General features: G+C 43.3%; 1 protein-coding gene across 6 annotated transcripts in view; it reads left to right on the top strand.

The window, feature by feature from the left end:
- The window catches only part of LOC110498897 (protein shisa-6), a 65,040-nt gene that overhangs the window by 32,421 nt on the left and 11,277 nt on the right, over positions 1–21,342 (top strand). For 3 of the 6 annotated variants that reach the window (XM_021575587.2, XM_021575586.2, XM_021575585.2), the window contains exon 5: positions 9,955–9,993. The exons of the other annotated variants lie outside the window; for them this stretch is intronic. In XM_021575587.2, the coding sequence (XP_021431262.1) occupies positions 9,955–9,993 (39 nt within the window). The remainder of the gene's footprint in view (positions 1–9,954; positions 9,994–21,342) is intronic. 6 annotated transcript variants of the gene reach the window in all.

Here is a 21,342-nt window from a genome sequence, read left to right as displayed (position 1 = left end):
AGAGAGAGAGAGAGAGAGAGAGGGAGAGGGAAAGAGAGAGAGAGAGAGAGAGAGAGAGAGAGGGAGAGAGAGAGAGAGAGAGAGAGGGAGAGAGAGAGAGAGAGAGAGAGAGAGAGAGAGAGGGAGAGAGAGAGAGAGAGAGAGAGAGAGAGAGAGAGAGAGAGAAGAGAGAGAGAGAGAGAGTGTGAGGGAGGGAGAGAGAGAGAGAGAGAGAGGGAGAGAGAGAGAGAGAGAGAGAGAGGGAGAGAGGGAGAGAGAAAGAAAGAAAGAAAGAAAGAGTTTCTACTGAACATAATAATTATATATACTCACAGAGGCCCATTGTAGCTCGTGTTTTTGACAGATCTGACTGGGGTTTGTTGGAAGGATTTGTGTTTGTCTTAAGGGAAACCTACAGTATGTGGACATTTCTGGTTCTCACTGGGAAAGGACTCTTCTTGTTAAATCAGATACACAGATCAAAGTTAAGTTACAATATTTACTTGCAGACAGTGTATTCCATGAAGCAATAACAAATATTTCACTTGCATCAACAGAAAATCTAACTCTTCAAAGAAAACTGTCAGAATACATTTTCAGTAAAAAATGTTTGGTTGAAATAAACACTACTGTAACAGGCGTCCTTGACTAACCATTGTCTTGAAGAGTATCATTATCACCACCGAGGGGAGCCGGAATAAGATTGTCTCATTGTTTACAAATATTGAATATGTGAAGTTGTTTATGTCATGGCTCTGGCTGAGTAAATGTTTGTGTTATCTCCGTGGGATTTCGGTGTGAAGAGAATATGTACTTCATTTTCTTTAAGCCACAGGGTTATTTTTCTTCCTCTTGGCAAGAGAGAGAGAGCGAGAGAGAGGATAAAGAAAAAGAGAGAGGATAAAGAAAAAGACAGAGAACGATGGCTGGTTTCCGATTGATATATTCCTTCTTCTTGAACGATTTCTTCACGTTTGACAATCACTCGTCTTGGCTAACTGAGTGATTTTGAATAGTTTCAACGGGTATCGTTCCATTGTTGATATTTCAAGGGCAGTAGTATGTGTATTTCCCATTAGTAGGAGAAAAATCAACGTCTAGTCTATTTGGAAGAGTGCATTCAGAATGAGAGTTGTAAGAACACACAAAAGACACGAAGACATAGGCCTAGGCACATCCATTTTGTACGACACTTCTAGATACAAGTAACACAAGAAAGACAAAACTAGAGTTCTATAAAATCATGGAACTGGAGGTCTTATGCTAAAACAAATTTAACGCACGATTTAGGATTCCTTGCATTCGCCGTGTAGATTACTCATTTCAGAACAAATTGGCTCTATTTTTCGGGAAATTAATTCTACAGGGATATTACTACAGTAAATTGGATGGTAGTGAGAATCTGGCAGGCATTTCCCTGGCCCCCCATGGTGACACCCCTCACCTCAGCCCCTCAGCCTCTCACTACACACTATATATTGATTGCAGGTAGAGGTTAGAACCAATTATCTAGCCAGAACTTCAAAACGTTACCCTCTCCGAACTATATTTTTGACAAAGTGAGTCATGCGTTTTGGTACTTACAGGATGTTTTTTAAGGTTCAGAAGGTTAATTCAGTCTGTCAGCACCGGGAGGTGGTTTAGAGTGGATCATCATCACAGACTGAAGGAGGCAAACATGGCATTGATTAAGATGCTTTAATTAATTTTCATCCCTCCACTGATGGCAATATAACATCAGGATTAGCATTACCACTACAGTTCCCCTGTGGTGTGTGTGTCTGCATGTGTTCTCCCCTATGAGTAAACAGATGGTGACTCACAGCGCAACATTAGGATCTGCTCATGATGTGCTCCTCATAAAGTTCATCTCATGAACCATTGACACCTGACGCTAATCTACTATGCTCTGATCAAGGCTGGCGCTTTAGCTTGTGGCACTCTTCTGAAATGTTGATAAAGTTGTAACGGTTTGAAATGCTACTGTTCTGGTCCGTAGCCCTGGGCTGCTCACTGATTCTCAATGACTCTGGGTCATTATGGCTGCCGCTGCCAGCAGTAATTAAAGGGATACTGAAAGGAGCTCTGTCCTTGGGCCTCCTCTCCCCTCCCCTCCCCTCCTCTCCCCTCCCCCCCCTCCCGCTGGAGGCTGACTGACTGACATGGTTTACTAGATTCACCAGTGTGATTGGCATATCAATTGGGGCCGAGGTAGATTAAATGCCCTTAATCATTATTCAAATTTGTCTCGCCCAACACCCAAAGTACCCATGGCAAATTGTCGGGTACGGTTATAGCTTTTGAATGTTCGGTGATGCGTAGAGCCAAGAGGGCAAGGCTCTTAAGGGGACATGCTGCTCATCAAAAGTAATGTGACTTTGAGTGTTATTTGTAATTTCATAGTCAGGTCACCCTTTTGAACTTATGAAAATCCCAAATTTGTCAAGAAGCAAAACAAAAGTGAATGAAAATAGCAACGCCAGAGGGACATCTGGAGGTCGTGGAAGGTTAGAGGCTTTTCTCCCCAATACCCAGATCAGTGGTACGAACAACACAAAGAAGCCTCTGGAGAAATATTCAACAAGCTCTGTTGTTTTTCCTCCCTCACTCACCCATCGGCCAGAGGACAACTCTTGATGAATACATCCAGATTCTAATTCTTTTGTGGAAACGATTTGTTTTGTTTTTTGTTTGTTTTATTAACTCACCAATCCTCCCACAAGGCATGACACTGAATTCTTATGTCTCTTTTGTACCACTCTTGACAAAATCATAATTCAATTGCAACCAGGGTCTTCCATACCCTGTCAGGCTTAAAGAAGCCTTTATCTTAGCAAACGACTGACAGTCAACTGTGAAAAGCGCGTGTTTTTCTCCCTGACACAGACAGCACACCCACACCGTTTGCCTTTGTTAACAGTATTGTCCTAGTCTGATCATTAATGCATTTGGAATTAGCTCTGTGTGTTGGCAGGAGACTGGATACTGAGACTCCTGCTGGGTTTGATTGTACAGTGGAAGGAGAGAATGGGAAACAAAAGAAACCAACCAGTGTGTTTGTGTGACTTGTTTAGCCAATGCGAAAGCGAAAGCATTACATAACATGTCAAAACAGTGGCCTATTAGTTTGCCTGACAACACTGTTGTGATTGCAGTGAGTAGGGGGGTCATTTAAGGAAACTACTGTGGTTTGAATCCGGATGTGATCTCCAATTACATTGAAATGTAAAGCATGTCAAGCATGACGTGAAATGGGAATATTCCCAGAGGTGGCTGGCTCTCTGCCATGGTGTGAGAAGTTATTTGTCCATAACACATCAGAGATCACATCAGAGATCACACACAGAGAGAGAATGAGAGAATGAAAGAGAGAGAGAGAGAGAGAGAGATGTGTATCATCATCATCTCAAATGTTGTATCATTCAGGTCTTAGCAGCACGGCTGGGTACGTTAAAACTGTATGTACTGTAAACGGTACAGAGATGTTTGTACTGCATATCTGAACAGATCAGAGGTCAAAGCCCCTCAAATGAAACTTCCTCGACTGGCCAAAGAGAGTCTTCCCACAGATTGATGCTTGAGAGAGCATTATAGTCCTTCCATTTGAGAGAGCATTATTGTCCTGCCATTTTACAGCATCTGTATTGTCGGCCTCATCTGTGGGTTTCAGTTGCTTGTTTTTCTCTTGCGCTCTACTTGTCTCTATTTCTCGCTCTCCCTCCCCATCTCTCTCCTGCAGCAGTGTTTCTCTGTAATGAGCTTGTCGACAGGACGATATGATTCCAGGAATTAAAACAGCATTTCTCACTTTGATCACCCTACATTTTTAGCGAATCTCGCTCTCCCTCTCTACTTACCTTAATATATTTTTTCTCTCTCTCTATCCCCACCCCTCTCTCTCTCTCTCTCTCTCTTTCTCTCTCTCTCTCTCTCTCTCTCTCTCTCTCTCTCTCTGTCTCTCTCTCTGTCTCTCTCTCTCTCTCTCTCTCTCTCTCTCTCTCTCTCTCTCTCTCTCTCTCTGTCTCTCTCTCTGTCTCTCTCTCTCTCTCTCTCTCTCTCTCTCTCTCTCTCTCTCTCTCTCTCTGTCTCTCTCTCTGTCTCTCTCTCTCTCTCTCTCTCTCTCTCTCTCTCTCTCTGTCTCTCTCTCTGTCTCTCTCTCTCTCTCTCTCTCTCTCTCTCTCTCTCTCTCTCTCTCTCTCTCTCTCTCTCTCTCTGTCTCTCTCTCTGTCTCTCTCTCTCTCTCTCTCTCTCTCTCTCTCTCTCTCTGTCTCTCTCTCTGTCTCTCTCTCTCTCTCTCTCTCTCTGTCTTCTATTTGTGCTTGGGGGATTGCTGCTAGATGGAGAGTTAATGAAGAAAGCTTGTTTCAGAGCAGACTGGTAAACTCTGACAACACATTTGCTCTGTGCTGCTGTTAATTATCACCAACACAATCCGCTTTGATGCCTGACTGATCCCAAACCACTGTATCAGTTTAACATGCATATTTAGCACCACACTTCCAAACCTCTGTAAATCGACTGTATCTTTGTATGATTTGCATAAGCTACACAGTAGGGATCAGTGGCTGGTATTTGTTCTTTATGGGAGCTCCGAAGCAGCTAAATCTTTTACTGAAACCTTCAAGCCCATCCCATCCTTCAAGCCCATCCAAATACATCCAATACATCCTTTCTACTGCTGTTCTTCTGTATTGGTTCAATGCGTTCTTTCACCTGTGCCACAGGAGACTCAAATCCCAGGTGTGATATGAGTCCTACCAACACACCTGCATAGGTGGTGTTTAAAAAAAATCAAAGACATATGACGCTATTAAGAATGTAATCATCTCGCATGGCTTCTGGTGCTGTAGGAGGATGATAATGCTAGCTATCAGGCAGATTTGTTATGTAATGTAATGAGATATCAGAGGGAGCGATAACAGCCCAACGCACTCAGCAGGGAAGCAGGAACACAAACACTCACTCACACATGCAGTACATGACATCACACCCAGTCCCAGCCTGTTTTCTGTTATACCAGAGAGAGAGCGGGAGAGACAGAGAGAGATGGAGAGAAGAAACACCGTGCCAATTGATTATGCTATATGCTGAATGACTCTCGAGTGTTGCTCACACAGAACAAACTGACTGAACTTTGAAGAGTGATAAATGAAAGAGAGAGGGGAGGAGAGAGAGGCAGAGGCGAGAAAGGAAGAAAGGAGAGAGATGAGAGGAATGAAAATAGCAAGGTTGGGAAGGGAGGAGGAAAGGTAGAAGGGAAAGGGAGAAGCGATGTGGAGGGAGAGAAGCATTTTTAATGTTATTCTAGCTCTCCAATCGTCCTTTATCTGTGTGTGTTTTGCAAAAAGCCACACATTTGTTCTTGAAATGACCTCCAGGCAGGCTAACTCCAGCTCATTGATTTAATCAGACTTATTGGGATGTTGCTGCGGAGACCGGAGTAGCAGACTGGAGTAACACACCAGGGCCATTGTAGAAGTATTTACCATGAGCACAAATCTAAATGAAAATCTTCGCAAACATTGGCTCTCACTGACGGTAGACAAGCTAGGCTGGCCATTTGAGGGTCTCCCTCAGGGCGGTGACATCTCTGTTGCTTTAGTCACGATAGCATTCACTGCAGTCCCATTGGCACAGGTGTCATTTCAGCGTCTAGCGTTGATTTACATTTGGTTGAGTTGTCAACTAGTGTGAATTAAAAAGAAAAAAAATCATTTTGAAATGTCTCCCTGACTTGATGACTATTTGCAAATCCAATCAGTTTTCCATGTTGATTCAATGTCATCACATTGAATTGCTTTATTGAAATGATGTTGAAACCGCGTTGATTCAACCAGTCAGAGGCCTCATGCCCTAAGGAGGAACAGGACTATGTGCCTCCTCAGATTTGTCCTGTTTAAAATAGTTGTTGTTGTTGTTGTTCCCAATGTCCCACTCTTATAACTAGCTACCAAGCTGCCATTTCAGGGTATCAATGAATTTAGAGTATCTAGCTAGTCTAACTATCTTAGCTGGCATGTCTGCTGGCAAGTTTGGTAGACTTTAGAAAAGCAAGTACATAAGCAAGTACATAAGTCTCACATTCCTTTCAATCTTTCACCAAGATTTTAGCAGAAGCAGAGAAGCAGAGAAGCAGAGAAGCAGAGAAGCAAAAAAGCAGAAGCAGAGAAGCAGAAGCAGAAGCAGAAGCAGAAGCAGAGAAGCAGAGAAGCAGAGAAGCAGAAGCAGAGAAGCAGAGAAGCAGAGAAGCAGAAGCAAAGAAGCAGAAGCAGAGAAGCAGAAGCAGAAGCAGAAGCAGAAGCAGAAGCAGAGAAGCAGAGAAGCAGAGAAGCAGAAGCAGAGAAGCAGAGAAGCAGAGAAGCAGAAGCAAAGAAGCAGAAGCAGAAGCAGAAGCAGAAGCAGAGAAGCAGAGAAGCAGAGAAGCAGAGAAGCAGAAGTAGAAGCAGAGAAGCAGAAGCAGAAGCAGAGAAGCAGAGAAGCAGAGAAGCAGAAGCAGAGAAGCAGAGAAGCAGAAGCAGAAGCAAAGAAGCAGAAGCAGAGAAGCAGAAGCAGAGAAGCAGAGAAGCAGAAGCAGAAGCAGAGAAGCAGAAGCAGAAGCAGAAGCAAAGAAGCAGAAGCAGAGAAGCAGAAGCAGAGAAGCAGAGAAGCAGAAGCAGAAGCAGAGAAGCAGAAGCAGAAGCAGAGAAGCAGAGAAGCAGAAGCAGAAGCAGAAACAGAGAAGCAGAGAAGCAGAGAAGCAGAAGCAGAGAAGCAGAGAAGCAGAAGCAGAAGCAAAGAAGCAGAAGCAGAAGCAGAAGCAGAAGCAGAAGCAGAAGCAGAGAAGCAGAGAAGCAGAGAAGCAGAAGCAGAGAAGCATATCCAGTTACTTTAAATCAACAACCACCAGGATACAGCTCAAGAGTTCATAGTATTAAGCATAATGCTTATGACTCTAGATTGAAGGAAAATGCTGTTTCACGTGTTTGAAAAATGCAAAATTGTCCAACTTACGGTCGGGGAGGCCTAGCTTCCCTTCGGACCACCCCACAGCCATCCTCACATACTTTTTGTCCCCTCAGATCTCTGGGGTGAATGACGCCTCTGCAATCAGTTTTTTTCCCCCCCAGTGGGTTTGTTTGGTTCGTTGTGGTGCAGCTATAGACTCCCTGTACTGAAGTGTACACACGGCCAAAAACCCAAGACTAAAGAGTCAGCCAAAGCTGCCAATCGGAATGAACCCATTGACCATTGACTTGTGAATGACATCATCTCTCCCTACCTGTCAGCAGTAGATATAGGTGAAACAAAGGATACAGATCGTTAAACAATGTGACCCAAAGGGGCATCATTCTTTTAAACTGTCAATGAACAGAAGTTAGCCACGAATAGACATGGCATAATCAATACAATCCATTTAGTATTGAACAGAATGTCTCTAATGTAGTAAATATAAATATGGAAGTACATATAAGTCCAAATCTGCAACCCAAATGTATTACCTACTGTATGTAGTGCACTACTTTTAACCAGGTCACTACATAGAGAATAAAGTGCTATTTGGGACACAGACAATGTCTTACATGTACTGTAGATCCATACCAATAAGGTTCTGGTGAAAAGTAGTGCACAATAGGAAATAGGGTACCATGCTGGATATCTGTATCTCTCTTTGGCTTTCCACATCTCAAACTGATTTCAGTGTGTTAGACATCGGGCCATAGCATTCCATTAGCTCTTTAGGTCAAGGCTTCAAGTCACTTAAAGCGTTTGTACGTAGGGTTTGTGTGTGTGTTGCTAGGCATTTAGAGGTGGGGAACGTAGGCCCACAGAGCATTCGGAAAGTATTCAGACCCCTTGACATTTGCCACATTTTCCTACGTTACAGCCTTATTCTACAATTGATCTACACACAATAGCCCATAATCACACATTTTTGCAAATGTATAAAAACAAAAAAACAGAAATACCTTATTTACATAAGTATTCAGACCCTTTGCTATGCGACTCGAAATTGAGCTCAGGTGCATTCTGTTTCCATTTGATCAACCTTGAGATGTTTCTACAACTTGATTGGAGCCCACCTGTGGTAAATTCAATTGATTGGACATGATTTGGAAAGGTACACACCTGTCTATATAAGGTCCCACAATTGATAGTGCATGTCAGAGCAAAAATCAAGCCATGAAGTCAAAGGAATTGTCCGTAGAGCTCCGAGACAGAATTGTTTCGAGGCACAGATCTGGGGAATGTTACCAAAAAATGTCTGCAACATTGAAGGTCCCCAAGAACAGTGGCCTCCATCATTCTTAAATGAAAGAAGTTTGGATCCACCAAGACTCTTCCTAGAGCTTCCCAAACTGAGCAATCGGGGGAGAAGGGCTTTGGTCAGGGAGGTGACCAAGAACCCGATGGTCACTCTGACAGAGCTCCAGAGTTCCTCTGTGGAGATGGGAGAACCTTCCAAAATGACAACTATCTCTGCAGAATTCCACCAATCAGGCCTTGATAGAATGGTCAGACGGAAGCCACTCCTCAGTAAAAGGCACATGACAGCCCGCTTGGAGTTTGCCAAAACTGGTCTGATGAAACCAAGATTTAACTCTTTGGCCTGAATGCCAAGTGTCACATCTGGAGAAAACCTGGCACTATCCCTACAGTGAAGCATGGTGGTTGCAGCATCATGCTGCAGGGGTGTTTTTCAGTGGCAGGGACCGGCAGGTTCGAGGCAAAGATGAACGAAACAAAGTATAGAGACATCCTTGATGAAAACCTGCTCCAGAGCGCTCAGGACCTCAGACTGGGGCAAGGTTCACCTTCTAACAGGACAACGACCCTAAGCACACAGCCAAGACATCGCAGGAGTGGCTTCGGGACAAGTCTCTGAATATCCTTGAGTGGCCCAGCCAGAGCCCGGACTTGAACCCAATCGAACATCTCTGAAGAGACCTGAAAATAGCTGTGCAGCAACGCTCCCCATCCAACCTGACACAGCTTGAGAGGATCTGCAGAGAAGAATGGGAGAAACTACCAAAATACAGGTGTGCCATGCTTGTACCGTCATACCCCAGATGATTCGAGGCTGTAATTGCCTGCAAAGGTGTTTCAACAAAGGACTGAGTAAAGAGTCTGAATACTTGTAAATGAGATATTTCAGTTGATCATTTTTTATAAATTAGTAAACATTTCTAAAAACCAGTTTTTGCTTTGTCATTATGTTTTTTTGTGTAGATTGATGAGGAAAAACAACTATTTATTACATTTTAGATTAAGGTTGTAACCAATTCTTTTAAATATCAGTATCTGTTGCTGTGTGGGAGGCAGCCTGTATGAGGAGCTGATCCATCATCTATAATGATGGATCAAAGTTTCGCATGGCTGGACCCTCACACCCAACAATGTGTGTGCATGCATGGGCGTGTGCCTGCATGCGTGGGTGGGTGGGTGTGCGTGCGTGTGTGCACACGCCTCGGTGGTAACATGGTGTACAGAACACAGCTGACTTCTACATCTCCTCGTCTCTTTCATCTCCCCCCTTTCTACTCGTCTAGAATTGGATCTGTACCTTCTTTGCCATCCTTTTAACCTGCAGCCCTTCTTCTCTCGTAATTCCTCCAACCTTCATTCTGCCTCACATTTCATCTCGTTTATACTCATATAGCCTTCAATCTTTACCTCCTTTTACCTAATCTAATCTAATAGCGTAGTGTTCAGTCCGGTGTTAGCTGTATTTTACTTGGAGTGTGTGGCATAACCTTTAGTAAGGGCCGATCAAATGTCCCGCATTAATTTCTACTTATGTGATCATATGAAGTGATCTGTACAATACCATGTCTTTATTTGATTGGCAAATGTGACATTTGAAAGAAAATATATAATATGTTGTGATGTTTCAGCTGTATTCTGTTGCTCTATCTGGCTCTCCTCTCTTGGTTTGATATGTTGTAAACTCTCTGTCCTCTCCACTACTTACTGTGCCTGGTTCCTTCTGTATTCTAGGTGAAAAGCATTGGCCCGTCCGCTCCCAAAGCCACCATGGTAGGAATGGCCGTTGTGTGTGGAATAGGTAAAGGTTGCTCCTAACCACTGATACACGGTCAGAGCTTATATCAACTTCCTAATAGTTAGGCTAGGATTGGGGCTAAGGTAATCTGATCCTATATCTGTGGTGAGCGGTGACTTTTACCTTGAGTGTTCTGTGTCTCTCCTTGACCTCTATCTGACCTTTAACCTTTGACCTCTAGCTCCTGTCACTGTGTGTGGTGGATCTTGTGTGACATCTGTTTGTGTACATTCGCTGCAGACCATCTAGATCAGTGTCGAGTCAATTGCAAAGATGAGGAGTTTATCTTGTCTTATTGAAATATCTCAAACATATTGTGAAACTTTTGAAAAAGCGAATTCCTTAATTAAATTCACCCACAGTGGATTTGCAAGGTCTATCAACCAAAGAGAAAATCTCAAGCACAACTAACCCATAGTGGCACTTTCAGTGACCCCTGACCACAAAGTGGCAATCAAAAGATGAGCTATTGTGTAAAAAATATATTTTTTAAAGGACTATTAGTAGGCTATAAGGCGATCTTAGTGGAAATGGAAATGAGAAAATCTCTTGATGATTTTCATTGCAGTTGACCTGACAAGTAAAGTGGTTTTCTATTCCATCGTGTTGTGCCTTAATAAGCCCAAGCTGTCCCATACTGTCCGTCTTTTCCTAACCTACTGTACCATCAGGCCTGTGTCAAAACAGTGTTTTCTCTCAAATACATTAAGTGTGCTTGGTTTAGCTCACCCAGCACACTGGATTGGTATTGTTGGCACTTTCGGGACTATCTAATTGGTTCCACTAAACCAAGTGCAGCTTAAGTCTTTGAAGGGATAAAAATACTATTTATACCCAGGTCCTAGCTACTGTACATGTATGTATGTATGTATGTATGTTTGTTTGTTTGTTTGTTTGTTTGTATGTGCTATGCTCCTGGACTCTTTCAGTCCTCAACATACCAAGAGGAGTTCTCTAGAGGTACGGATAAAGGCAGCTTTGAATGATGTTACTTCTTATTACTTAAAGAAGACATCAGATAAATCTGTGCTTATCCTTGCTAGCGACACTACAACCCTTCTCCTGTCCTCACAACCAACAGTCTGAAGGACTACGAGGGAGCTGGTATGTAAAAAAGAATTTACACAGAGAGAGATATTACTTTATTATACTGAACAAAAATATGAATGCAACATGTAAAGTGTTGGTCCTTGTTTCATGAGCTGAAATAAAAGATCCCAGAAATGTTCCATACGCACAAAAAGTTTATTTCTCTCAAATTTTGTGCACAAATTTGTTTATATCCCTGTTTGTGCGCATTTCTCCTCTGCCAAGATAATCCATCCACCTGACAGGTGTGGCATGTCAAGAAGCTGATTAAACAGCATGATTATTACACAGGTGGACCTTGTGCTGGAGACAATAAAAGGCTACTCTAAAATGTGCAATTTTGTCACACAACACAATGCCACAGATGTCTCAAGTTTTGAGGGAGCTTGCAATTGGCATTCTGACTGCAGGAATGTCCACCAGAACAGCCACCCAGACAGCTGATGAAACCGAGGGCTATTTCTGTCAAAAGCCCTTTTTGTGGGGATAAACCCATTCTGATTAGCTGGGCCTGGCTCCCAAGTGAGTGGCAGCCTATGCTGCGCCCCTGCCCAGTCATGTGAAATCCATTGATTAGGGTCTAATACATTCAATGATATGAACTGCAACTCAGTAACTTCGTACGCATGTTGCGTTTATATTTTCTGATCAGTATAGTTCTAACGGAACAGTTGGGGTGTGAAAATATGAGGATGAGGTATTTTTTTCCATTTACTGAATCCTGACATATTGTCTATTCTTCTTGGTCCCATGTGATTTGAGGAAGCCAAGGCATAGTGGTGAACATCATTATCTTCTGCGTTGTCTAGAGAGACTGTGAGGTCTCTCAAGGTCTCTGTAAATGTCAGCGAAACTCTGGCCCCGGAGGTCTAGAATGCAAGATTTTTTTTTTAAAAGTCTTATAATGTGACAACACAGGGTCACTCTGGTAGATGATTGTTCAGCGTCCATCATATTGCTAAATGAACACACATTTGTCACCAAAGATTGGCATTTATAGCAGCAAGTAAGCCTTAAATGCCTTTGGGTTATTGAGAGAGATGAGACACTGACAATGGAATGCTCCCTACCATTCTAAAACTGGCACTTACATTTCAGTTAATTAGCAGATGCTCTAAACCAGAGCGACTTACAGGAGCAATTAAGGTTCAGTACCTTGCATATTTTTTACCTGACTGTAACGTCATGATGTAAAATTTCTCCACCTCCCTGACCAAGGCCCTTCTCCGCTGATTGCTCAGTTTGGGAAGCTCTAGGAAGAGTCTTGGTGGATCCAAACTTCTTTCATTTAAGAATGATGGAGGCCACTGTTCTTGGGGACCTTCAATGTTGTAGACACACCCTCTTCCCTCAGCCCTTAAATTAAGTGGATGCTTCTGATGACGTATCATGATGTATGATGAGTATACACTTGCTGGGAAAGAGGCGAGGGAGGAAGGAATGATTTTTTAAATGGACCAACCTTGCCCGTAAATTCGTCACTCGTTCATCCTGCGATGATTGTGTTTTCAGCCACCGGTAGCTTGTGGGTGCTTTATATGTGCTACAGTCAAATATGATTGCATGTCTACTTACATTAAATATATAATATATTGTTATAAACTGGGTGGTTCGAGCCCTGAATGTTGATTGGCTGACAGCCGTGGGATATCAGACGGTATTCCATGGGTATGACAAAACATTTATTTTTACTGCTTTAATTACCTTTGTAACCAGTTTATAAAAGCAATAAGGTACCTTAGGGGATTGTGGTATATGGCCAATATACCACAGCTAAGGGCTATATCCAGGTCCTCCGCATTGCGTCATGCATAAGAACAGTCCTTAGCTGTGGTATACTGGCTATATACCACACCCCCTCGGGCCTTATTGCTTAAATATACACCTACTGTATGATAGCTAGCAAATTAATTAGCTAAATAACATTAGCCGGCCTAGCTGGAACTTCTGAAGAAGGAAAATGTTTTATTTCTACAATTTCCGAAGCTAACCAAACAAAAGCATTATTACTTTACGAGACGTGTTTGTGCATTAGTAGCACCATTTCTAACTGATTTACATTTGTTTTTTACTTACACTTGTATGCTGACTCCATCTTGACGTTGAGGTTTTAAGTTTTGGCAGACTTTTCTTAGCGGATGTACAATCATCACGAATTGAATTATGCGGTGTTTCAAGCCCCGAAGTGAACATAATTATACACTCGCAAACTCCATTAAAAACGAGGGCTGAGGGGCTTACGTTGCAAACTTCCCTTGCTTGGCTAATCATTTGCACCGACGACAAATATGGCCGCGGAGATTCCCCCAAGGGAATGAGGGTATGTGGACGAGGGTGTATCTTTAATAAGTTTGAAACGCAGCCCGGATGTTTCTCTCACACCCTTCCTCGACCTTGAAAAACTGGTCTGTGGGCACGCACATTTGTTTCACACATCTGCCAATCAATGGTGGCCAGGAGTATTGAAGCTTGTTGAGGCGTGAGGTCAGCATATAAACACCCAGACTCGTGCGTCAATGTCCCAAGGGTTGATGTGAAGAGAGATCTTTTGCGATTACAAAGACTTTGGCACTATGGGAGGGTGTGAGAGAAACATCCCCACAAGCTCAGCCATCCACATAAAGAGACGCACGTGCAATTATTGAACTGGAAACATTTTCTCGCTGGGAGAGGTTTTACAACATGACGTCACAATCACAACACAATCAGAATGATTGGGAACTATTTCACGCTGGGAGGATTTTTACATGGCATTCTAGAACAGGCTAATATTACTGGCCCTTCTATATCCTGTAGGCTACTGTATATTATTACCTCTTATAAACAAAATATGTTTGCCCCACTGACTTTAATTATCCCATCAGCTTGCATAGTCTTCTACCAGTTAATCTAGGTCAGGTTCTAAATGATTAGCCTATAGTCTATAAAAGTCTGGCTGTACTTAAGTCTAACACCCAGAGACTTAGGCACACTGAGTCTAAAATGAGTTCTATAGGTCTACATTTGGAGGCAGCAGCATTAGATATAACTTCCTAACCAGTATCGCTGGTGCCACAATTGGGTCAGAAATAAGCTGTTTCCACTGTTGGGATGAGCGGAAGGCAGAACGAGACAGAAGTTCCATCCATTGGTAAAATAAAGTCTCCCCGCCCGCCGTACTGAGTCAAGCTGGCAGTTAACATTTAGCGATTAAATGTTAACACTCTTTGTCAGTTGTTAAATGCCAAGTCCACAGTGGCTCTCAGCCCCATGGCGCGGCGAGGTGGAAAAGAGAGGGAGGAGAGGGGATGAGAAGGGCAGGGTAGATGTGTTGGCAGTGTTTCGATGTCAACAAAGCCAATAGGATAGAGAGACCCCTTGTCTGACACCCTCTCGCACAGGCGCATGTACATACACACGTGTTTATTCAAATACTGAAAAATAAATGGAAGATGCATCTGTGAAAATGTCATTGCACATTATTTAGAACGAAAAGATCAGGCAGGGGTTGAGCAATTACACCAAATGTCATCCTATAATTTTCACTCATATTAAGTGAAATTGTATAGTCAGACAGTCAGGCAATTATGATACCCTTATGATAACCAAATCATCCCAAAACTAAAATTTATACGTGAAAGGGTTCAAATTGCCTGAGAATGTGGAAGTTGTTGCATGACTGTGTTTCCGAACGGTCTTTTGTATGGGGAGGAAAGGAGAAGAGTTTGCGTACACCAACTCTGCTGCACCCCGAGGGGCTCTGGAGGGGATGTTAGGGACCCATCTCTGGGTTGGGTGGAGGAGAGAGAGGGGATAGGGGATAGATACACAGCTGCTCACCCTCTGCTCACTGATGACCTTGTTTGTTTTCTGTTTTTCTCTTTTCAAAGGGAACACTGATGACTGAGGGTTGGAGTGTTCTCATTACTGATGTTGGAGTGTTCTCATTACTGAGGGTTGGAGTGTTCTCATTACTGAAGGTTGGCGTGTTCTCATTACTGAGGGTTGGAGTGTTCTCATTACTGAGGGTTGGAGTGTTCTCATTACTGAAGGTTGGCGTGTTCTCATTACTGAGGGTTGGAGTGTTCTCATTACTGAGGGTTGGAGTGTTCTCATTACTGAGGGTTGGCGTGTCCTCATTACTGAGGGTTGGAGTGTTCTCATTACTGAGGGTTGGAGTGTTCTCATTACTGAAGGTTGGCGTGTTCTCAGTACTGAGGGTTGGAGGGTTCTCATTACTGAGGGTTGGAGGGTTCTCATTACTGAGGGTTGGAGTGTTCTCATTACTGAAGGTTGGTGTGTTCTCATTACTGAGGGTTGGAGTGTTCTCATTACTGAGGGTTGGAGTGTTCTCATTACTGAGGGTTGGCGTGTTCTCATTACTGCGGGTTGGAGTGTTCTCATTACTGAGGGTTGGAGTGTTCTCATTACTGAGGGTTGGAGTGTTCTCATTAGAGGGTTGGCGTGTCCTCATTACTGAGGGTTGGAGTGTTCTCATTACTGAGGGTTGGAGTGTTCTCATTACTGAGGGTTGACGTGTCCTCATTACTGAGGGTTGGCGTGTCCTCATTACTGAAGGTTGGTCCTCATTACTGAGGGTTGGCGTGTTCTCATTACTGAGGGTTGGCGTGTTCTCATTACTGAAGGTTGGCGTGTTCTCATTACTGAGGGTTGGCGTGTTCTCATTACTGAGGGTTGGCGTGTTCTCATTACTGAGGGTTGGCGTGTTCTCATTACTGAAGGTTGGCGTGTTCTCATTACTGAGGGTTGGAGTGTTCTCATTACTGAGGGTTGGAGTGTTCTCATTACTGAGGGTTGGCGTGTCCTCATTACTGAGGGTTGGCGTGTCCTCATTACTGAAGGTTGGTGTGTCCTCATTACTGAAGGTTGGCGTGTCCTCATTACTGAGGGTTGGCGTGTCCTCATTACTGAGTGTTGGCGTGTCCTCATTACTGAGGGTTGGAGTGTCCTCATTACTGACGGTTGGCGTGTCCTCATTACTGAAGGTTGGCGTGTCCTCATTACTGAGGGTTGGAGTGTTCTCACAGGATGTCATTAAAATTAAGGGGAAGTTTAGAAGGATTCTTAAGCCCTGAGCTTTAACAATGTGCTCAGATTGCCGCATCCAGTTTGAAGGAGAGTCATGCTAAGGTATTTATTGGTGGGCTATACATTACTAGGTGTTTATGCACCAATTGTGCCATATTAGTGCAGTTAGCATTAGTGTTAAGGTGTTAACTTACGACTTATCTCCACTGACGTTACCCACCGTTTTATCACCACCACATTCCTGGATGTCATGATTTGTGTGATAGGATAAGTTATGTCAGGATAGTGAGTCAGTGTTGAGCCATCTGGGTGTTAATATGCAGGCTCACATGTGTTGTATCAGGTGTGAAAATACTGATTAATATTAATATGATGCAATATGTGCCTACAGGAAGAGAGATGATGTCAAATACCTCACGGAACCACACAAGCCCGCATAAATCTGGGTTCATCATCTCATTTTGTTTGGAATGCTGAAAACGTGACTGCCAGTCATGACAGACAAAGTGCACAGCTGCGTCATCAAGTTGCAGACAGACAAAATACCCATTTTATCCATTTAGATTGGAGACCTGGTTAACCTCTCAATCAGGAATAATCAATATACAGTGTAATTATATACTCAGTCCCTGTGCTTATCTCCTTCTCTCCTTATCACATTCAGCTGGCAGAACCAATAACTGATACAGCTAATAGGCAGGCGTCTTTAAAATGACTCAAATCCAACAATATTTTGCCCGTCCCTCCTTTAAAGGGGCCAATGCAGCCATTTTTATCTCAATATCAAAACATTTCTGGGTAACAATGAAGTACCTTACTGTGATTGTTTTCAATTTGTAAAATTGAAGCTTCTTAGCAAGAGCAATTTCTCAAGCAAGGGTTTTGCTAGGACTGTCTGGGAGTGGATAGAGGAAAACTGGAAACTGGCTGATACTGACAGAGAGGTTTGGAACTCTCTTTCTTACTGGTCTATTAATGTCAACAGGAAGACCAAACTCCCACTAAAACAGGCTGACCCACTGAGCTTTGGAGAAATACGCAGATTTAAAGAGGAGTACGTAATTCTAATTATCATTACCTTCTCGTCAAAGAGGTTCATGACGTTATCACTGCTGAAGTGAAAGCCATCCTCTCTTGGGGAATGCTGCTTTTTAGTTAGCTTTGCGACAGTATCGAAAATAAATGTTGGATTGTTCTTTTTCTCCTCAATTAAGTTGGAAAAATAGCGTGATCGAGCAGCAGTGAGGGTTCTTCGATACTGCAAGCCAGTCGAAAGACTTCCAGTTTGGTGTGGCGCCAATACAGTTCCAATTTTCTGGAAGCTTGCTTCAGGGCTCGGGTATTTTCTGTATACCAGGGAGCTAGTCTCTTATGTCAAATGTTTTTCGTTTTTAGGGGTGCGACTGCATCTAGGGTATTACGCAAGGTTAAATTTAATTCCTCAGTTAGGTGGTTAACCAATTTTTGCTCTCTGACGTCCTTGGGTAGGTGGAGGGAGTCTGGAAGGGCATCTAGGAATCTTTGGGTTGTCCGAGAATTTATAGCGCAGCTTTTGATGATCCTTGGTTGGGGTCTGAGCAGATTATTTGTTGCGATTGCAGACATAATAAAATGGTGGTCCGATAGTCCAGGTTTATGAGGAAAAAGATTAAGATCCACAATATTTATTCCACTGGACAAAACTAGGTCCAGAGTATGACTGTAGCAGTGAGTAGGTCCGAAAACATGTTGGACAAAACCAACTGAGTTGATGATGGCTCCGAAAGCCTTTTGGAGTGGGTCTGTGAACTTTTCCATGTGAATATTAAAGTCACCAAAGATTTGAATATTATCTGGTCTGATAGGAATTCAGGGAACTCAGTGAGAAACGCTGTATACGACCCAGGAGGCCTGTAAACAGTTGCTATAAAAAGTGATTGAGTAGGCTACATAGATTTCATGACTAGAAGCTCAAAAGGCAAAATGCAATCTTTTTTTTTTTGTAAATTAAAATATGCTATCGTAAATGTTAGCAACACCTCCGCGGGATGCGCGGGGATATGGTCACTAGTGTAACCAGGAGGAGAGGCCTCATTTAGCACAGTAAAATCATGGCTTAAGCCATGTTTCAGTCAGCCCAATCACATCAAGATTGTTATCAGTGATTAGTTCATTGAGTACAACTGCCTTGGAAGTGAGGGATCTAACATTAAGTAGCCCTATTTTGAGATGTGAGACATCACAATCTCTTTCAATAATGAAAGGAATGGAGGAGGTCTTTATTCCAGTGAGATTGCTAAGGCAAACACCACCATGTTAAGTTTTGCCCAACCTAGATCGAGGCGCAGACACTCCTCTGCATTCCAGACTTGGTCCAGTTCGTGGGTAAGTAACATTCAGAGAACATTCTAATAATGTTATTAAAAACAAACATTCCTTTCTTAGAATGATGAGAACACTTTCCATAAAAACCACAAGAAAACTTTAGCAATAATGTTATTTAAAAACATATACATTCCGTTCTCAGCATCAACAAAACCCTCTCTATCCTAAGTGTGTTCAAGTGTGTTGGCCGCGCCCACTAATGGGCCCCACCTGATCTTAATGAGTGCTTGTTTCCTTTGAAATGGGGTCTGTTTGAATATACTCAAATGAACAGCTTTTTATGTGTAAAAAAAACATGGCACACTGGCTCCATCCTGGTGGCGCAGTGGACTAATTCCATGGATAGAGAACAGAAGATTATAGGTTTGAATCCCAAAGATGCCTTGTCACGATAAAACATAAATGTGTTTGCATGATTAATGCCTGAGGAAATTAATTTTCATGGTTCCTATCTGTGCTTGGAATAAGCCAGCAGTGGTATTAAGTCGTATTGAAACATTCAGTGAAGGAAGTTATTCAAAAGAACATAATTCCCATTCTCAGAGCCTTTATAAAACCTCCTAGGAAAACTTTCAAGGAACCAGACAAACATGTTCTCTGAACCTCCCTGCCACCTAAAAATAAGTGTTCCCAGAACAGGCAAAATGTTCACTTCTGTCCTCAGAATGTAAAAAAAAAAAAAAATACATTTTACTGGTATGACTTTGTTCCCACAACCAATGTGAAACCTCAAAAAATAAGTTTCCACAACTTTCAAGGAACCAATGTGCTTGCTGTGGTGTGTGTGTGTGTGTGTGTGTGTGTGTGTTGCCTCTCTCTAACACAACTAATTGGTCCCCCAATTACAGCGGGATCATTGAACTGGTCCTTCTTCCTTCTTAATTAGGGCCGATTGCAGTGCAGGGGCTCTTAACTCAGCAGAACTTCTCTCTGTCTACACTTTCTCTATGGGGAGTTCTGCAGTACTGGCTCTCCCTATTTCTCTATGGAGGTCTCAGTGCTTTCTCTATCTGGGCACTGACAGTGTGGGGCCAAGCCTGAAGTTCAAAGGTGTGATTGGGGTGTCAGCACTGTGTGTGGATTAACTACAAAAGTGAATGGAAAGTGTTTTGGTTTTACAGCTATGGCACAATGTAATTAAAATGGAGATCACAGTGCATGTGTGTGCGTGTGTGTGTTCTTTATGTCTGATGCTTTTCAAGAACATTAAATACATTCATATATTCAGCAAACCCTGCCCTCACGTCTGTGACTTCACTTTGTCTGCAAACAGTCTCTCTCTCCACAAACCAAACCCTGCCCTCACGTCTGTGACTTCACTTTGTCTGCAAACAGTCTCTCTCTCCACAAACCAAACCCTGCCCTCACGTCTGTGACTTCACTTTGTCTGCAAACAGTCTCTCTCTCCACAAACCAAACCCTGCCCTCACGTCTGTGACTTCACTTTGTCTGCAAACAGTCTCTCTCTCCACAAACCAAACCCTGCCCTCACGTCTGTGACTTCACTTTGTCTGCAAACAGTCTCTCTCTCCACAAACCAAACCCTGCCCTCACGTCTGTGACTTCACTTTGTCTGCAAACAGTCTCTCTCTCCACAAACCAAACCCTGCCCTCACGTCTGTGACTTCACTTTGTCTGCAAACAGTCTCTCTCTCCACAAACCAAACCCTGCCCTCACGTCTGTGACTTCACTTTGTCTGCAAACAGTCTCTCTCTCCACAAACCAAACCCTGCCCTCACGTCTGTGACTTCACTTTGTCTGCAAACAGTCTCTCTCTCCACAAACCAAACCCTGCCCTCACGTCTGTGACTTCACTTTGTCTGCAAACAGTCTCTCTCTCCAGAAACCAAACCCTGCCCTCACGTCTGTGACTTCACTTTGTCTGCAAACAGTCTCTCTCTCCACAAACCAAACCCTGCCCCCACGTCTGTGACTTCACTTTGTCTGCAAACAGTCTCTCTCTCCACAAACCAAACCCTGCCCTCACGTCTGTGACTTCACTTTGTCTGCAAACAGTCTCTCTCTCCAGAAACCAAACCCTGCCCTCACGTCTGTGACTTCACTTTGTCTGCAAACAGTCTCTCTCTCCACAAACCAAACCCTGCCCCCACGTCTGTGACTTCACTTTGTCTGCAAACAGTCTCTCTCTCCACAAACCAAACCCTGCCCTCATGTCTGTGACTTCACTTTGTCTGCAAACAGTCTCTCTCTCCAGAAACCAAACCCTGCCCTCACGTCTGTGACTTCACTTTGTCTGCAAACAGTCTCTCTCTCCACAAACCAAACCCTGCCCTCACGTCTGTGACTTCACTTTGTCTGCAAACAGTCTCTCTCTCCACAAACCAAACCCTGCCCTCACGTCTGTGACTTCACTTTGTCTGCAAACAGTCTCTCTCTCCACAAACCAAACCCTGCCCTCACGTCTGTGACTTCACTTTGTCTGCAAACAGTCTCTCTCTCCACAAACCAAACCCTGCCCTCACGTCTGTGACTTCACTTTGTCTGCAAACAGTCTCTCTCTCCACAAACCAAACCCTGCCCTCACGTCTGTGACTTCACTTTGTCTGCAAACAGTCTCTCTCTCCACAAACCAAACCCTGCCCTCACGTCTGTGACTTCACTTTGTCTGCAAACAGTCTCTCTCTCCACAAACCAAACTCTGACGTCAACGGTCAAGCTCTTTTTTAATAGAAATAAAATACGCACATACACGCCCACCTACTCTGATGACACATTCCATCTTCCTATAACAAATATTAAAACCCATGATGTGAGAACGAGGGTCATCTATCCCCTCTCAGCACTGTGACTGCTAATGCATGACTAAACAGGCACAACAGCA

This window comes from Oncorhynchus mykiss, chromosome 20, assembly GCF_013265735.2.
Source record: "Oncorhynchus mykiss isolate Arlee chromosome 20, USDA_OmykA_1.1, whole genome shotgun sequence".
Taxonomy (NCBI): domain Eukaryota; kingdom Metazoa; phylum Chordata; class Actinopteri; order Salmoniformes; family Salmonidae; genus Oncorhynchus; species Oncorhynchus mykiss.
The sequence above is the reverse complement of the archived record's forward strand: the minus strand, read 5'-3'. Positions and strand labels throughout refer to the sequence as shown.